Raw genomic sequence first — 20,242 nt, forward strand, 5'->3', positions numbered from 1 at the left:
TGGGTGAGGGGCTTGGATTTCCAGCAGGCATGCATGAGCGTGTTCGATAGGAGTGAATGGAGACGAATGGTATTTGGGACCTGACAATCTGTTGGAGTGTGAGCAGGGTAATATTTAGTGAAGAGATTCAGGGAAACCGGTTATTTTTATATATCCGGACTTGAGTCCTGGAAATGGGAAGTGCAATGCCTGCACTCAAAAGGAGGGGTTTCGGGATATTAGCAGTTTGGAGGGATATGTTGTGTATCTTTATACGTATGTGCTTCTAAACTGTTGTGTTCTGAGCACCTCTGCAAAAACAGTGATTATGTGTGAGTGAGGTGAAAGTGTTGAATGATGATGAAAGTATTTTCTTTTTGGGGATTTTCTTTCTTTTTGGGTCACAATGCCTCGGTGGAAGACTGCCGACTTGTTGAAAAAAAAAAATTATTATCATTATTAACCCTTAAATGGTCCAAACGTATATATACGTTTTTTCAACATCTGAAAGTATGTAAACAAATGTAGATCTTCTTTTTTGTTTTACATTTGAAAACGTGTAAAAAAAACTTTTATCTACAATTTTTTTTTTTATTATACAGTGGAACCTCAAATTTCGAGCTTAATCCATTCCAGGAGCTAGTTCTAAATTTGAAAAGTCTGAAATTCGAAGCAATATTTCCCATAAGAAATAATGGAAATACAATTAATCCGTTCCAGAAACCCAAAAATATTCACAAAAAAATACACTTTATAGAGATTAATTACAGTTTCACATACACACAACAAATGCTATAGTCTTTAATTATGTATAGTAATATAAAATAACATATTTACTTACCTTTATTGAAGATTGGTGATGGCATCTGGAAGATAGGGAGGAGGAGAGAGGGAGTTGGGGTTATTGTTTGGAAGGAGAATCCCCCTCCATGAGGACTTCCGGTATCAAAGCCCTCTCAGGGGTTTCTTCCCTTCTCTGTATTTTAATGCCACTAGGACCAGCTTGAGAGTCATTGGACCCCAGTCTCACAAAATAACTGTCTACAGTCCTCTGTTTCTGTCTCACAAAGTAACTATCCACAGTCGTCTGTTTCTGTCTCACAAAATAACTGTCCACAATCGTCTGTCTCACAAAATAACTCCACAGTCGTCTGTTTCTGTCTCACAAAATAACTGTCCACAGTCGTCTGTTTGTCTCACAAAATAACTCCACAGTCGACTGTTTCTGTCTCACAAAATAACTGTCCACAGTCGTCTGTTTCTGTCTCACAAAATAACTGTCCACAGTCGTCTGTTTCTGTCTCACAAAATAACTGTCCACAGTCCTCTGTACATCCTGGCAAGCTCAACAAGCCTCACTCCAATCTCATACTTCTGTATTATTTCCTTCTTCACATCTATGGTGTTTCTCACTTTCTTTACCACAGGGGTACCGCTAGCAAGTTTCTTTGGGCCCATGGGAGCTTATTTCACAGCCCCACAAGCACTAAACACAATTAAATAATCGTAAAATGTGTGAATGAGATTGCAGGTTAGTGTTCACTCGAGCATAAACAAAGCTAGACTGCTCACGGCGCCTGCGCGGGGACGCAGACAGAGCGGGCCAGCGGACAGGTCCCGTACCTGGCGGTCCGAAAATAGGGGCGCGTTCAATAATAGGGACACAGTTTGTCCGAAAAAATTATCTTACTTTCGAAACATTCGATATGTGATATGTTCGATTTTTGAGGTTCCACTGTATTTGAAAATATGTAAAAAAAAGTAGATCTACTTTTGTAGCACTACGAATTTGAACGACGATCTGTTTGGACCGTTTAAGGGTTAATATGGCATCTTGAGACATAAGACACTCTTATTGATTTTAATGTGTACCTGCATGCCAGCACAGTGTTTAAGTTTATTTAGGTACAGGTATACACAAGTATAATTATCAGAAGGGAATGTATGAAAGTATAGTAGTACCAACACTCTTATATGGGTGTGAAGCTTGGGTGGTAAATGCAGCAGCGAGGAGACGGTTGGACGCAGTGAAGATGTCCTGTCTAAGGGCAATATGTGGTGTAAATATTATGCAGAAAATTCGGAGTGTGGAAATTAGGAAAAGGTGTGGAGTTAATAAAAGTATTAGTCAAGAGTGCAGAAGAGGGGTTGTTGAGGTGGTTTGGTCATTTAGAGAGAATGGATCAAAGTAGAATGACATGGAAAGCATATAAATCTGTAGGGGAAGGAAGGCGAGGTAGGGTCATCCTCGAAAGGGTTGGAGAGAAGGGGTAAAGGAGGTTTTGTGGGCGAGGGGCTTGGACTTCCAGCAAGCGTGCGTGAGCGTGTTAGATAGGAGTGAATGGAGACGAATGGTACTTGGGATCTGACGATCTGTTGGAGTGTGAGCAGGGTAATATTTAGTGAAGGGATTCAGGGAAACCGGTTATTTTCATATAGTGGGACTTGAGTCCTGGAAATGGGAAGTACAATGCCTGCACTTTAAAGGAGGGGTTTGGGATATTGGCAGTTTGGAGGGATATGCTGTGTATCTTTATACGTATATGCTTCTAAACTGTTGTATTCTGAGCACCTCTGCAAAAGCAGTGATAATGTGTGAGTGTGGTGAAAGTGTTGAATGATGATAAAAGCATTTTCTTTTTGGGGATTTTCTTTCTTTTTTGGGTCACCCTGCCTCAGTGGGAGATGGCCAACTTGTTAAAAAAAAAAATATAGAATATGAAATAACTTTTAAAAACACTTTACCCCTTCAGGGTCCAAAGGCAAAATCTGAAGGGGTGTCCCAGTGTCCAAGAAATTTTGAAAAAAAAAAAAAGATTTTTCTTACAGAATTAAAGATAATATTTTTGTGAAGGCAATAAAACAAAAAAAAAAAAATCTGATCAGTACTTACCGAGATACAGGGGCTGGAAGTTGACCCAAAATGACTGGGTGGGGGCAACATCAGCAACTTCTGCAAAATCGCATTTGTTTATTTTATGTTTTTTATACTTTTTCTTTTCTAATTTTTTCTTTTTCTAGTAACATTTGTGCCCTGTGAGACCAATACTGTATATAATGTATATATATACACTCATTGTATTGAACACATTAACCGCACTAAAGTTCTTCTTTCTTTCAACACACTGGCTGTATCCCACCGAGGCGGGGTGGCCCAAAAGGAAAAACGAAAGTTTCTCCTTTTAAAACATTTAGTAATATATACAGGAGAAAGGGTTACTAGCCCCTTGCTCCTGGCATTTTAGTCGCCTCTTACAATACGCATGTCTTACGGAGGAAGAATTCTGTTCCACTTCCCCATGGAGATAAGAGGAAATGAACAAGAACTAAAAAGAAAATAGAAGAAAACCCAGAGGGGTGTGTATATATATGCTTGTACATGTATGTGTAGTGTGACCTAAGCGTAAGTAGAAGTAGCAAGACGTACCTGAAATCGTGCATGTGTATGAGACAGAAAAAAAAGACACCAGCAATCCTACCATCATGTAAAACAATTACAAGCTTCTGCACTAAAGTTATTATTATAATATTGTTTACCAGTATTGTTTACTACAATAAACATGCACAAATGTTGTATAATACTAATGTTCTATTATATATTTACATATGTACAGTCACTGGACATGTTTCTAGAACTGCTGCAGCCTGTGGAAGTCCTTGAAACAAGGTACCATGCACAGAAGTACCTTACATTCCTCGCACATAAACCGAGTGTCTTTGCAACTTTGTTGCCATCGTTTTGTTTGTGCACAGACAACACATCTCTTCTGAGCAAATTTCTTCTTAGTTGCAGGAAGCTGTATTATGAAGTGCTCACCTTCCCTCAAACGCTTGGATATTTCCTGAGGGGTTCGAGGACAGTTTTGTATATCAGGTGTTGTTACCTGGTACTTCATTATGAGTTGTCTGACAACAGACAAACAAAATTCACCATATGGTGGTCTGTTGCCAGTCTTTATTTGGTACATATGATATGCTTTGAGCATTGAAATGTCCATGAGATGGATGAAAAGTTTCATGTACCACTTGTAACTCTTATGAACACAATCAACAAAGTCAATCTGCATGTCACATTTGTCAACCGAACGCATGTTTTGTGTATAATCAATCACTGTTACTGGTTTTTTAATACGTTCATTAGTCACTCTATCAACTTTGCCACTGTCTTGCATTTTGTTAGGGTGAATGGTTGTCAACAATGGGACATCTTGTTTGTCATGCCACCGTAATGCCATGATGTCATTGGCAGTAAACACCTGCACCTCACCAGCACGAGTGCCTGCGTTGAACCTGGGCATATGTTTACGATTAGAACGCACTGTGCCACACACATCTGTCATGTTCACTCGCAAGAAATCACTGAGTAAAGGGCTTGTGTACTGGTTATCCGTATATAATGTATGCCCCTTACCAAGATAAGGTACCATCATGCTTCTCACAATGTCACCTGAGATACCCAATAACATCCTGGTATCTTTCAATGTTTTACATCCCGTGTATACAATAATATCCAATACCAGGCCACTGTCACAGTCACAGAGTACAAGCAATTTTATACCAAAGCGTTTCCTCTTGCTCGGTATATACTGCTTGAACAAAAGTCTACCTTTGAACAAAATCAAAGACTCGTCAATTACAAGATTCTTGAATGGATAAAAGTACATGTTGAACTTCTGTTTCAGATACATAAAAACATTTCTAATCTTGTTACAGTAAGGTAAACCTGTTCACTGGGATGATTTCAATGAAGACCGGGGTACAAATTAGCCGATCTGTGGACCAGTATGATTTTATATTATGCTTATTGACTTGAGGCATAAGCATTATTGTTGCAAAAAGCAAATACATTTCAGCCACAGTTGTCTCTTTCCACCGGTGTAGTCTTGACTGTGGTGATATGATCGTATTTGCCATGGTGTACTCAAAATACTTGTTACTTTCCCTGATGATAGTTTCCATCAAGGGCTGGTCAAAGAATAGTTCAAAGAATTCCAGTTCATTTGCAGTGTTTCCAGGGTAACAAGATGGTGGGATTCCACTTTGAGAGTCATCAAACTGGTAAGGATTAGGAACAAAATTGGGATTTTGCTGCCAATCCCAGATACGGTTTGCTGGTGGATACTGGACATCATTAGCTGGTTGTAGTTGTAGTTGTGGTGGGGTGGTGGCTGACGCTCTGCTTTGTCCTTGAGCTGAGGAGTCAGCGGCGTGGGTCCCATCCTGGGCTGGTGAGTCATGCATGGCCGTGGCACTACCACCACCACCACCACTGTCACCACCAGTACCACCACCTACTGATGCCTGTGGTCTATCCATGCCAAGTGTAGCCACATCATCCTTACTTTCACTGTCTATACCTGGTGTAGGGCCATGGGATGTACTCCGGGATGTACTCCGTCCCCTGGGCACTGCATAGGGAACATTACCCGAGTGCATGCGGCAGCGTACGTACTGACGCTTCACTGGTGAATATGATTCCTCACTATCACTACTCGAATGATCAACAAGAGCAATAAAATCACAGTCTACATCACTATCATCATCATTACTGAAGTCTGAGGCCTGGTCACATGAAAATATTAGTTTTCTCTTGCAGCGAGGTACAACTGAACGTGACTGAGATGTGCCCACACCAGAGATAGAAGTTTGAGGATTGTCAGGATTTTCTGCACTATTTTCGACATCTTGGTCATTGCTTTTGGTCACTAATCAATCAAAGCCATAGAATTATTCTTCTTTTCCACTTCCATCAGAGTCAGAACTATCAGTTACGAAGAGGAGAGTCCCAGTTCACCTTGGAGTGAGAGCTGCCTTGCGGTGAGGCATGGTGAACAAAGGTTACTGAGGCAGGGTTCCCACAATGCCATGCGGGCGCCTAGAATTTTTGTTTATGGCGCGCACGCACTCCATGCAGACCCGTTCTCTCAGATGTAGGCTTACCAGCCTTCTCACGCTAAATTTGATGCCACTAGAATTTTGGCATAGATCTACGGTTTGGACATCCTGGTCATTGCTTTCGGTCACTAATCAATCAAAGCCATAGAATTCTTCTTCTTTTCCACTTCCATCAGAGTCAGAACTATCAGTTACGAAGAGGAGAGTCCCAGTTCGCCTCGGAGTGAGAGCTGCCTTGCGACGAGGCGTGGTGAACAAAGGTTACTGAGGCAGCATTCCCACAATGCCATATGGGCGCCTAGAATTTTTGTTTATGGCACACACACACCATGCAGACCCGTTCTCTCAGATGTAGGCTTACCAGCCTTCTCGTGCTAAATTTGATGCTGCTAGAATTTTGGCGTTGATCTATGGTTTGGACCCTCAACGTATAGCCATAGATCTATAGCACGGACCCTGAGAGGGTTAATGGAGAGATGCGGTTCTCATGGAGAATGTAAACAAACCAGGTGGGGCTCGGTGACTGTATTAGAAAGTCTGGTGGGGGAAGCCATATAGTGAGTTTTGGTCATAATTTGAAATGTCCGTATTAGCAGAACACTGTCAAGCGAAACGCCGTAAAGTGGGGCCCTTCTGTATATTGATGTCTGTAGCAGTTGTATTGTGTAAAGGCTTGTATTAAGTTTTTATGGTAGTTGTGTTGTGTGAAGGCTTGTATTTAATTAGTATGTTTTCAGCTTGCATGTCATAGAGTGAATGATGGTGAAAGTGTTTCTTTTTCGGGTCATCCTACTTTGGTGGGAGATGGGCAGTGTGTTAAAAAGAAAAAAAAACACTTATATTTTATATTTTATTCAAGACCAAGTCAAACGCTCCAGTCTATGTGTAAGGAGGTCACAGAGGGCATGAGTGCTGATGATGGTAAACGTTTACAAGAAAATGTCGACTCACTCATGAAACGCTGGCGAGCTCTGCTTCTGGATCTTGCTGCCAGGAGAGAGAGGTGAGAAATTAGAATTTTTTTTTTTATAAATAAATAAGACAGTAAAGGCATGATAATAGAGAAAAGTATGTGTTAAAAGTAGGCAGTTGTGATATATTTTGTTGCTTGGGTGTTTGATGATATCTTATGGCTCTATGACTGAAGACATTTACTGAAGAATCTGGCTCTATGACTGAAGACATTTACTGAAGAATCTGGCTCTATGAATGAAGACATTTACTGAAGAAACTCAAGATGCACTTTGGACCATGTGTCGTATTGATTAAATTTCTTTATAGTTACATTATTCCTCATTTCTATGTCTAATTTTGTCTGAAATATGAGAATTTGCCCTACAGAAGATAGTGCATTTTCTAAATGCTTATACCATCAAAGTTTTATCATACTGGACTTTATTTTTGTTTATTGGCTTGTAGAATTTAATAAGAGATATTTTCCAGAATTGCTGGTGAAGAAGGGGGTAAAGAGAGCGCAAACAGTGAGTATGAAGCACTGATAACTTGGGTGGACCAAGCCCAGGCACTTATGGATGCCCCTGTTAATGTCACTGATGAAGCCTCATTGTCTGCACACACAACTATGGTTCAGGTAATAGACTCACTACCTGTGTCAGATTTTTTGTGTGTAGAAATTGGTATCATAATACAAGAATTTATATGATCATATTATGATACTTGTCACCAGTTTTATGAATGTTAGCAGTTTATTGGTTTTATTAAGAAAAAAAATAAAAACTAGCAAATTCAAATAAGGTAAAACTTTTGAAAGAGTACTAGTTGAAGAATTGTAAGCTTGTATGATGTATATATTTCAGCTCTCATTTTATTATATTGATTCAGATCATTTTTTGGTTACCAGTAATTATTTCTTCGCATCTCCTAATGTTTTAAAGAACTTATAAAATATATCAAAAAATATAGAAATATAATTTTTTATATACAGTGCATTTTCTTTGTTATTTTTTCTTTTACTTTTAGAATCACTTGGTGGAGATGATGACAAAGCAAAACTTGTTGAAGAAACTGAAGGATATGAAGCCAAAATCTATCACTTCTGCTCAGATGACTACATTAGAAACTAATTTAAATAAAGTTAGTAAAATTTTAGTGTTGAAGCTTTGTTATTATTGCATAGTACTACAAAATGTATCAAAAGATTATTTTTTGTGTATTAGACTGAGTTCATATTTAATATCTAAAAGTGTTACTGTTCCAGTATATTATGTCTAGATTGTTTTTACTTCTTAGCTACTAGCTTTAGTGACTTTGGGGTGGAAAGGAAGCTTGTGGCTTTTGTAGGGTTCCCACACTTGGCTGATGAATATCTCCAGGTAAATTTTGAATTGTAGTAGTTTTTATTTTTTATTTTATCAACTTTAATAATCTGATTTATTTTGGAAGAATAATAATTTATTGTTGTCTAGCCCTGCAATAATTTGACAAGCTTGTTATTGTTCCTTGTACATGTCCTGATACTAGACTTCCACTGCTTCTGGTTATGGGAAACTGTGCTCACATGCCATACACTGGACACCTTTGACTTCCATGTGGTCATCTTATGGAGAGGCACCTGGCACCACTGTGAGGATTGCCAGGCCACTAACAGTTCACCATCACTTCATTGACTTCTGTTCATCATAGATAATACTAACTTCATTTAACCCTTTGACTGTTGCTACCCCAAATCCTGAAGTGTCTCTCTGTGTTGCAAAATATTAAAAAAAAAAAAAATAGCTTTTTCTTATGAAATGATAGAGAGTCTTTTCCCAGTGGTAATGACACCAAAAGTATGAAATTTGATGGAAAACTTATGGAATTACACTCGCGAATTCTTGGCCAATTCCATTGTTCCAGTCGACCAAACTCGTAGCTATTTCTTTAGAACTCCATTTGTTCTATTGATTGAGTACAAGACACTGCCCATTTACTGATTTCAACTACCCAATAAAGTGGTCAGAAATTGGCAATTTGGCCAATTTCACACAAATTAAAAAAGATACCAATTTCAAAATAGAGTCCAGAATAAGGAAGACAGACACTCCTGGCACTAGAATAACATTTTCTCTGTTCATTAGTCATGTCTCCCGGCCCCTCTTATATTGCTCTTGCTTTCCATTTTGTATTTTTATTCTTACAAAAAATAGAAGGTTTACTGTTATGCAGACTACTGCATTATTGTAAAAATGGTATAACTAATATCAGCACACTTGTGAAGGAATATTAGACTCACCAGTTAACATGTATTAGACATGTGGCATGATTTGTTTACCCTTGAACATTGGCAAAAATCGAATATTTCCACTACTTTGAGCTCAATTTCAAGGTCCTTTTCATCTTAAAACCAATCAGCATCATCTCTAATTCTGTAATATGTCTTCCATTCTATCAAATGAAACCAAGAAAACGAGAATCAGTCATAAACATTACATGAAAATACACCTCAAAGTCTGCGTTTTAATTAAAAAACACAGTCGGAGTTGTTTTTTCCTCTCATTATGCACTGTGTGCTGCAGGATTTTATTTTATACTGCGCACACTGACCCATTCTCTCACATGTGGGCCTACCAGCTTTCTCCTGCTTGATTTAAAGCCGCTAGAATTTTCGCGTATTAATACGTCAGAAACACTGGCTCATAAGACATATACAGGTCTCCCTCAACATTCGCGTTTTCAACTTTCGCAGGCTTTACACATTCGCGAATTCTCAACCGCCAGATTCCCAGCCGCTAAATCATATTTAAGTTTACCGCCATGAGTCCTTACTACCCTCCCTCCGACCCCTGCAACTGGCAGCCAGCCCTCCCACCACTGTGTGGTGAGTGTTTTGTTTGTTTATTATTTGCTATTAAACTACAGTATAAATAATGTAAACCCATCCATGACTTCATATTAGAATGGCTATTCAGACAGGTATTGGAAGGTGACATCATGTGTTTACTCTTGAACACAGCAAAGAAACAAACATTTCTGCTACTGCTAATAATAATAATAATAATAATAATATTAATATAATAATAATAATAATATTAATATAATAATAATAATAAATACGATACAGTTGAAGAAGGAAATTGTACAAAAATACGAGGGTTGAAGCAGTGGTGGAGGAAGTGGTTGACGCATCGTCAGTGTGGCTTTGTTTATGCTGGAGTGAGTATTAGTCTCCGTGCGCTTCCAAACATTTCACAATAATTCACTGTATTTGGTGCTTGTAGATTGAGTGTGACTGGAGTGGTTGAGGAAGTGGTAGAGGCAGTGATAGAGGCAGTGGTAGAGGCAGTTATAGAGGCAGTGGTAGAGGCAGTTATAGAGGCAGTGGTAGAGGCAGTTATAGAGGGAGTGGTAGAGGCAGTGGGTGAGGCAGTGGTAGAGGCAGTGATATTTACTAACATATATGTTATAAATAATAATAGTACATTATGAATAACATTTATTATTATTATTATTATAAATGTTATTAATATTAATTATTAATGTTATAAATAATAATAGTACATTATGAATAACATTTATTATTATTATTATTATAAATGTTATTAATATTAACATGTACTATTATTATTTATAACATATATGTTAGTAAATACCACTGCCTCACCCACTGCCTCTATCACTGCCTCACCCACTGCCTCACCCACTGCCTCACCCACTGCCTCACCCACTGCCTCACCCACTGCCTCTACCACTGCCTCTACCACTGCCTCACCCACTGCCTCTATCACTGCCTCTATCACTGCCTCTATCACTGCCTCTATCACTGCCTCTATAACTTCCTCTACCACTGCCTCACCCACTGCCTCTGTCACTGCCTCTACCACTGCCTCTACCACTGCCTCTACCACTGCCTCAACCACTCCAGTCACACTCAATCTACAAGCACCAAATACAATGAATTATTGTGAAATGTTTGGAAGAGCATGGAGACTAATACTCCAGCATAAACAAAGCCACATTGACGATGCGTCAACCACTTCCTCCACCACTGCTTCAACCCTCGTATTTTTGTACAATTTCCTTCTTCAATTCTATCGTATTTATTATTATTATTATTATTATTATTATTATTATTATTATTATTATTATTAGCAGTAGCAGTAGCAGTAGCACAAATGTTTGATTCTTTGCTGTGTTCAAGAGTAAACACATAATGTCACCTTCCAATACCTGTCCGAATAGCCATTCCAATATGCAGTCATAAATGGGTTGACATTATTTATACTGTAGTTTAATAGCAAATAATGAACAAACAAAACACTCACCACACAGTGGTGGGAGGGCTGGCTGCCAGTTGTGGGGGGTCAGAGGGAGGGTAGTAGGGACTCGCAGTGGTGGAGGCAGTGGTATTTAATAACATACATGTTATTAAGTCATAACGTATGTATTTAGTACAATTTATGACGTTTTCATGTATTTTATGATTGTTCATGGTTCGACAAGTTAAGGAAGCAGTATTGTATTATATTTCCCTACAATATATTGGGGCACCAAACATTCGCGATTTTTCAACATTCGCAAGGCTCTTGATCCCGTAACCCTCGTGAATGTTGAGGGAGACCTGTATATACAATGAAAACAGTCAAAGGGTTAATTGGGGCTAGATGTGGTTGATTTCTGTTTTTTTTATGGTGTAAATTGATGCGCATTCTTCTAGATATCTTTTCATTTTTAGGCATTTTGCATTTATTGCAATATATTCAGGGTGGATCCATTGGAAAACCCAAAAGGGTTTGTCATTTCTTGACTCAGAATAATTCTTTTCTGGTAAGTACAGTGGACTCAAACCAATGGCAGCATTGACTAACGCCAAAATCGACTAACGGTGCTCTTTGGCGTCAAAATATTGGCTCTACCAATGGCGAAAAACTCATCTGAAGGCTTTCGTCCTGAATGTGTCCATGTGGCCTGAGCGGGCCCAGCCACTCTAAGACCCCATTTGTAGCCAGTGTGCCGTTGTTTACAAGGCATTGAGGTCGATTCCATGTGTACCTGCAATATATTTTGTATTATTCCATTGTTTTTAGTGCTTGTAACCACTAAATAAGCCACCATGGGCCCCAAGAAAGTTTCTAATGCCAACCCTGTGGTAAAAAGGGTGAGAATTACAATGGAATTGAAGAAAGAGAGAATTGAAAAATATGAAAGTGGAGTGCGTATGTCCGAGTTGGTAAGGCTACATAACAAACCCCATTCAACCATCACTACTATATTGGCGAACAGAAAGGCAATCAAGGAAGCTGTTGTTGCGAAAGATGCAAGTATGTTTTCAAAATGCAGATCGCAAATAATTGAAGAGGTGGAGAGAGTGTTGTTAGTGTGGATAAACAAAAAACAATTATCAGGAGATAATGTGTCTCGGTCAATAATATGTGAAAAGGCAAGGCAGTTGCATGATCTCGAAATAGTGCTGCTGTTGATGAATTTAAGACCAGCAAAGGCTGGTTTGAGAGATTTAAGAATCGTAGTGGCATACACAGTATGATAAGGCATGGTGAGGCTGCCAGTTCAGACAAAAAAGTGGCTGAAAAATAAGTGCAGGACTTTAAGGAGTACATAGACACTGAAAACTTAAAACCCCAACAAGTGTTTAATTGTGACAAAACAGGTTTATTTTGGAAGAAAATACCAAACAGGACCTACATTACTCAGGAGGAAAAGGCACTCCCAGGACACAAGCCTATGAAAGACAGGCTAGCGCTAATGTTGTGTAGTAATGCTAGTGGGGATTGCAAAGTGAAGCCTTTACTCGTGTATCACTCTGAAACTCCCAGTGTGTTCAAGAAAAACAATATCGTCAAGGGTAATTTGTGTGTGATGTAGAGAGCAAGAAGTAAGGCATGGGTCACCAGGGAAATTTTCCTGGAGTGGTTTTGTAGTGTGCTTGGCCCCATTGTGAAAAATTACCTCCTGGAAAAGAAATTGTCACTCAAGTGCCTCCTGGTAATGGACAGTGCTCTTGCTTATCCTCATGACTTGCAAGAGCAAATTGCAGGGGAGTTTAGCTTCACCAAAGTGAAGTTTTTGCCTATTAATACAACTCCTCTCCTCCAGCCCATGGACCAGCAGGTCATTTCAAACTTCAAAAAACTCTACACAAACGCAGTGTTTCAAAAGTGCTTTGAAGTGACCTCAGACACTGAATTGACCCTAAGAGAGTTTTGGAAAGATCACTTCAGTATCCTCAGTTGCATAAACCTCATAGGTAAGGCTTGGAAGGGAGTGACTTGCAGGACTTTGAACTCTGCTTGGAAAAATTGTGGCCACAATGTGTACAAGAGAGGGATTTTGAAGAGTTTGGGGCTAACCCTCAGGAGCCTATGCCAGTTGTGGAATGTATTGTGTCATTGGGGAAGTCCTTGGGGTTGGAGGTTTGTGGCGAGGATGTGGAAGAGTTGGTGCAGAACAACGATGAAGAACTAACCACTGCAGTGCTGCAGGAGCTTGAGGTGCAACAGCAACAGATCACAGCTGAGGAATGTGCTTCAGAGCAAGAGGAAGAGAGATGGAGGAAGTTGCCTTCATCAAGGATTAAGGAAATGTGTACAATGTTTACAAAGATGCAAGCATTTATGGATGAATTTTATCCTGTCACAGCTGTTGCAAGCCGTATTAGCAGCATGTACAACGACACTCTTGTGTCCCATTTTAAGGAAGTCCTAAGGGCTCGTGAGAAACGGAGCTCTCTGGACAGATATTTTGTGCAACAGGGGTCCAGTGACTCTCAAGCTGGCCCTAGTGACATTAAAAAAACAAGAAGGGAGGTAACCCCAGCAAAGGACTTGCTACCTGAAGTCTTTATGGAAGGGGATTCCCCTTCCAAACAATAGAACACATGAATTTCCCTTGCTTCTGGCACATCACTTCTCAATAACTCTACATTAAAGGTAAGTGACATTTAATTCTTGTTTATTTTGCATGTACCATTGGTTTCTGTGTAAGGAAATGCATATTTCATGTAAAAAAAAAAATATTTTGTTTAATACTTTTGGGTGTCTGGAACGGATTAATTCTATTTCCATTATTTCTTATGGGGAAAATTAATTCGACTAACGGCTAATTCGATTAAAGGCTAGCTCTCTGGAATGGAGTAAAGTCATTGGTTGAGGGTCCACTGTACTAGGATGTAGATTATAAATAATTTTGTAATTGTGAAGTTTCTGGATTAACTTCTTTTTGTTGTTATTAATGTAAGTATTAATTATAATTCTTTTATTAATACCATAGGTTGTAAAAACTCTACCAGATTACAAGAATATGGTAGACACCAAGTTGGGAATTATCAAAACACTAGTGGCAGATGTGGAGCACCTGTACAAATGGACAGAAGAAATGAGAGTGAAAGTTGCTCTTCGCAATCTGACTGAGGAAGAAATAAAACTTTCAAAAATGACTCTTAGGGAAAAGGAAGCTTTGTATGAGAACCTAGACTCAACTTATTGGGTGCTAGCCCAAGATGCAGAAGGAAAGGGCCTCACTGTAGCTGTTCCACTTAAGGTAAGCAAGGAAACTAATAGTAGTTATTTGCAGACCATCCATACAGATAAATCAGGCAGTCAGTCACCAAAGGCACTAAGCTAAATGGGACTCCAGATTCCTGATAAAAAAATAAGTTAAACAAAAATAGAAATAAAGTACCAAAAAAATGAAAGAAATACAACTAAAATATCATTGTCAATTTTTCCACTTCCCTTGTGCATACAGAAGGAATATGAATTACAATTCATTTTGTTAAATTTCTTGGTATTTATTAACCCTTTCAGGGTCCATCCCGTAGATCTACGGCTTTACGTTCAGGGTCCAAACCGTAGATCTACGTCATGAGCTCAGCTCACTCTGATAAACTGTGAGTGGTACATTTGGGCCTAGATAGGAGAGAATACATCTATGTGGTATGTGTGCACCACATAAAACAGATCCTGCAGCACACTGTGTATAATGAGAGAAAAAAACTGAAATCATGATTTTTCGATTAAAACAGCGACTTTGCATTGTTTTTTCGTATGCTTTTTATAGTTGTATTTGCAATTTCTTTGTCTCATTTGATAGAATGGAAGACATATTACAGAAATAGAGATGATTTTGATTGATTTTAGCACTAGAAATGGCTTGAAACTGAGTTCAAAGTAGCAGAAATGTTAAATTTTTGACGATATTCAAGAGTAAACAAACAACCTCACACGTCTAGTACACGCCAGCTGGTGAGTCTAATATGCATTCACAAATATGGTGATGATATTTATACAATTATTACAGTATTGCGTAACGGTAAATCTTCTATTTTTTGGTGTGAATAAAAATTCATTATGTGAATAAAAAATCAAAATGGAATTTATTTTTAAAGCCTCAAAACATAACTAATGAACAGAGGAAATGTTAGTTTAGTTCCAGGAATACATGCATTGTTTATTCTGGACCCTACTTTGAAATTGGAATATTTTGAACTTTGTGTTAAATTGGCCAAATTAACAATTTCCGATCACTTTAATTTGTAGTTGAAACAGTTGACTTGGCGATTTCTTGTGCTCAATCAATAGAATAGAAGTAATACTTGTGAAATAGCTAAGAATTTGGTTGACTAGAATAATGTAATTGGCCTAAAATGGGAGTCAAAGTTGGCAAAATCGCCGATTCGTAAATATCGCTGACACATCAAAATTCGCGAGAGCATAATTTCGTCAATTTTCCATCAAATTTCGTAGTTTTTGTTTTATTACCTTCACAAAAAGATTCTCTACCATTTCATAAGAAAAAATAACAATTTTTTTTTTTTTGAAAATTCTTGGACACTGGGGCACCACTTCAGATTTGGGCCTTGGACCCTGAAGGGGTTAATTAACCTTTTGAGGGTCGACAGGCCCTCTCCGAGACTCGTTCTCAGGATCGGCCAAATTTAAAAAAAAAAAAAAATTCTTATGAAAGGATAGGGAACCTTTTCCCGATCATAATGACACCAAAAGTATGAAATTTGATGGAAAACTTGCGGAATTAGGCTCTTGCGAAGTTAGCAGTCTCGGCGATGTTTACGCATCAGCGATTTTGCCCACTTTGAGCTCCATTTTCAGCCAATTTCACTGTACTAGTCGACAAAAAATGTGAATATTTTGCTAGAACTCCATTTTTTGTATCGAATGAGTGTAAGAAACCACCCATTTACCAATTTCAACTATCCAGTACAGTGGTCAGAATTTAGCAATTTTGCCAGTTTCACACAAATTTCAAAAGATGCCAATTTCCGAATAGGGTCCAGAATAAACAAGAAAGACATTCCTGGCACTAAAATGACATTTCCTCTGTTCATTAGTCACATCTCAAGGCCCCTCTTACATTCTTTTGCTTTCCACTTTGAATTTTTATTCTCACAAAAAATAGAAGATTTACTGTTATGCAGACTACTGCATTAGTGTAAAAAATGGTATAAATAATATTGGCACACTTGCAAAAGAATATTAGACTCACCAGTTGACGTGTATTGGATGCTTGGCATGATATGTTTACTTTTGAACTTTGGTAAAAATCAAACATTTCTGCTACTTTGAGCTCAATTTCAAGGTGCTTTTCATTGTAAAACCAGTCAAAAATCATCTCAATTTCTGTAATATGTCTTCCATTCTATAAAATGAGACCAAGAAAACTAGAATACAACAATAAATACCATACGAAAATACAGTGCAAAGTCGCTGTTTTATTCCAAAAAAACGGTCAAAGTTTTTTTTTTCTCATTATGCACTGTGCTGCAGGATTTTTTTTATACTGTGCACACTGACCACATAGACCCATTCTTTCATATGTAGGCCTACCAGCTTTCTCCCACTAGATTTGAGGGCGCTAGAATTTAGGCGTACTAGTACGTCAAAAACCCTGGGTCGTAAATGGTACTAGTACGGCCGAAACCCTCAAAGGGTTAATACCAGATGTCAGATCTTTTATATATTTCCAAAATATGTAATATAATTTTTTTTAATTTGTGATTTATGGCTGATTCACTTCACAATTTGGAGAAGTAATAGCTCAGTCACAATGCAGCACATCTCCCTTTGATAAAAGCAGCAATGTTAGGAACACCTAATTTGAATATACAGACTCCACAAAAGAATTTCTAGTAACAGGATAAAGGGTAATAAAAATAATACGTATTTTTATTTTTAAGATTTGGTTGTTTCCATGTGATTTAATTACCAGTATCAGAAGGTTAGGCAAAGAATCAGAAAGTTTTTAAAGTAAGTAAAGTCCATTTTTTTATTTCAGATTTTTTTTCTTATCTTGGTCAAGTGTGGCTCTCATGGTTTTGAAATAGAGCTTTGCTTTCATTTTATTCCAACAATTTTTGATGGGATTCATGTTAGTGCTGGTCACCAGAAACATTTATATTTTTCTCCTGCAACTGTTTCTTGACCTGCATTTGCATGTGGAATGGAGCACTGTCTTCCATAGTGTGTAGTGCCATGAATCTTGTAAGGCGGTGACTTGCTTGCTTGTTCACCCCTCTCATCCCCATCCCCCCATCCTTCCCCATCCTCCCCTCACGCAAACATCAACACTGGCCCACACACTTAACACACTACATACATTGCTATCCTTCTGACTTTCCTATCTTCTTCTTTTTCGGCAACTTCGCTTTGGCGAGTTAACACAAAGCATTTTGACCATCCAGTAGCCCGTGTGGTTTTTTAAAATCCGCCCGATCTTTGCCTTGGGCCCTTTCCCCTCACTACTCGAGGGTAGGCTATCTTAGGGGCTGACCTTCATAAGTCAGCTGAAATAGGATGTTAGGTTAACATTAAGGAAAGATCCCTTTTTGTTACGAAACTCCTCTGCCAGATGTTCCTTCCTAAACATCATGGCGAGGATACGTGTAAGATTACGCATTGATGGTAATCAAATGTCAATGAAAGAAATTCTAACATGTATTTGCTCCAACTCAACTGTTGCTCCAGTGGATGTTTTTCAAATCCACGCTGGAGCAGTACTTCTCCTCTCTTCGGAAGAAGAGTTACTTCAACTGCTGAAGCATGATGTGCTTGAAAAACTGAAGACTTCTGGTGTTACCCCAGTTGCACCTGAGAGCTATCAAGCTCAGAGGACTGTGTTTGTGGCCAGAATCAACAGTTTCATGAAACATAGCACAGTGAATGAAATTGTGGAGGACATTAATACAGAGAATTCTGAATTTAGGGCTGTAGAAGCACATAAATTCTCGAATCCTAACAACAACAAGGTAACCTTAAAGTTAATACTTGAGACACCTGAGGAGGCCAAACTTGTGTGTCAAAATGGCTTCAAATATTTTGGCACCAGATGTACACCTGACCAAATTTCTCTTGAACGCTTTGTCAGTGTGACACAATGTTTTAAGTGTTATGCCTTTGGTCATAACAACAACAAATGCAGTACTCAAGGGCAGATTTGTAGCATTTGCTCTGGCCAACATTCGTATCGAGATTGTAACAACAAAAATACACCCAAATGTGTCCTCTGCAATGGAAAACATCATGCTGTTTCTGCTATTTGTCCTGAAAGAAAAAAGGAAATGCAGAAAATTCTTGAAGCCAAGAAACTGTCCACTTCTAAGAAGACCACTCCCCAGGCACCGCCAACGATGTCCCAAACTTCCTTCCCAGCTCTGCCTGGATCAAGTGGGACTCCTCAGGTCTCTACCAATGGTTCCAATGTTTGGAATTCTGCCCCTCTTGGAGCACCCCAATCTAACCCTCACTTACAACATACACAAACGCAACAACAAGGTTCAGTCTCATCTCCAATGTCTCAGGTATCCACAGCCGGGGATATGACGAGAGCACAACTAATGTACATGATAGCCAAAGACATAGCAGGTGGTGACATTCAACTCTGCTCTCAGGTTTTAAATGATCTGTTAATGGCTAATGGGATCACTCCCATCACTATCCCAGAAAATGTGAAGGCTATTATGACCCAGCCTTCTCATAATAAGAAGTATGTACCATACTCTACATCTAAAAATAAGCCTAAGTCATCCCTGGCCCAGGGATCGCCCACCTCGCAAACCCAGGTTGTCAACTCCCCTCAACCCGATAAGTCAACAACTGAACATAACAATGCCCCAGAAATTGGTGCCTACTCTCCCGCTATAGAAGCTGATCCTGTTGAACAGGAACTTTCCCAAGGTAACTCACCTTGCCTAACTAATATTCCCTTGGAGCCTCCACAGTCTCCCATTAACTCTCACGAGCCTCTGCTTCCTGTAACTGGGAATAGCATACCTCAGTTTTCTGATGATGACTAACGATTCTAATGAGTCTGTTAATATTACTACCTCTAGTGAAGATGATGGCATTTTTAATACACAAGCACCCACGCAAAAGTTCCCTCCTCCCCTTGACGAGTCCAGCAGGGATAGTGTGGATACAACAGGTGACATTACTTGCAGGCGTTCAGACCGCATTACACGAGCGAAGTGCAAGAAATAATGGGGATTACAATTTTCCAACTTAATGTTCAACATTTCTTTAATAACCGTTACCTTCTTGAGGTTGAACTACATAACTACAATCCCGATGTTATACTTTTGAATGAGACAGCTGCAAGAGTTGATCAACATATTAAATTACGTGGTTACTCTACTGTGGAGAAATCGAGAGGACCCTTTAGTGGTGTAGCCATCTTAGTTAAATTAGGCTATACATTTAAAAATATTCATGTTGATGAAGATAACATTCTTGCAATAGAAATGACAACGTCTCATGGACAGCTAGTGATAGGAACTGGATATTTTCCCCCGAGACAACCATATATAGAGTCAATTCCTCTACATAGGATATTAAGCAGAAATATTCCAACAATTCTAGTGGGAGATTTTAATGCTCATCACCCTGCCCTCTTCAACTGTGGAGCTGGTGTTCCACTGGGTGACTTAAAAGGAAAACAACTCTTTAATATCATGACAGCTAGAAACTTGTCATTTCAAGACCCATTCTTTAAATCGTACATTGGACCTCATCCAGGGACACCAGATATAGTACTGACAAACAGAGACTGTGACATCTTTCACTGTCGTATATCTCCTGGTGAAAATGTAGGATCTGACCATATCCCTGTTATAATAAAACTACAAACTTCTCCATTTAGAATACCTGTACCTCCTATACCCAATCTTAACACCCTAGGATTTGACCCCTTCAGGGCATATCTGGGTGAGGATGAAATTGTGTCATTGGAAAATCTACCTTCTAATGCAATTGATGATGCAATCAGGTCCCTGCATAATCGAATTATTGAAGCTACTAATGCAACTTGTCAATTAGCTTCCACAAAGATATACCAACAATATAAACCTACTAGGGAAATTAGAGACAATTTAAGAAATTGTCAAGCAGAATGTCGAAGGCATCTT

General features: G+C 38.8%; 1 protein-coding gene across 10 annotated transcripts in view; it reads left to right on the forward strand.

The window, feature by feature from the left end:
- LOC128688508 (utrophin) overlaps nucleotides 1-20,242 on the forward strand; it is a gene marked incomplete at its 5' end in the record, with an annotated part of 1,206,544 nt that overhangs the window by 264,587 nt on the left and 921,715 nt on the right. For all 10 annotated transcript variants that reach the window (XM_070084560.1, XM_070084566.1, XM_070084565.1 and 7 more), the window contains 4 exon segments: nucleotides 6,734-6,877; nucleotides 7,318-7,465; nucleotides 7,855-7,968; nucleotides 14,098-14,367. In XM_070084560.1, coding sequence (XP_069940661.1) covers nucleotides 6,734-6,877; nucleotides 7,318-7,465; nucleotides 7,855-7,968; nucleotides 14,098-14,367 — 676 coding nt within the window.

The sequence above is a fragment of the Cherax quadricarinatus genome, chromosome 13 (assembly GCF_038502225.1).
Source record: "Cherax quadricarinatus isolate ZL_2023a chromosome 13, ASM3850222v1, whole genome shotgun sequence".
NCBI classification, from domain to species: domain Eukaryota; kingdom Metazoa; phylum Arthropoda; class Malacostraca; order Decapoda; family Parastacidae; genus Cherax; species Cherax quadricarinatus.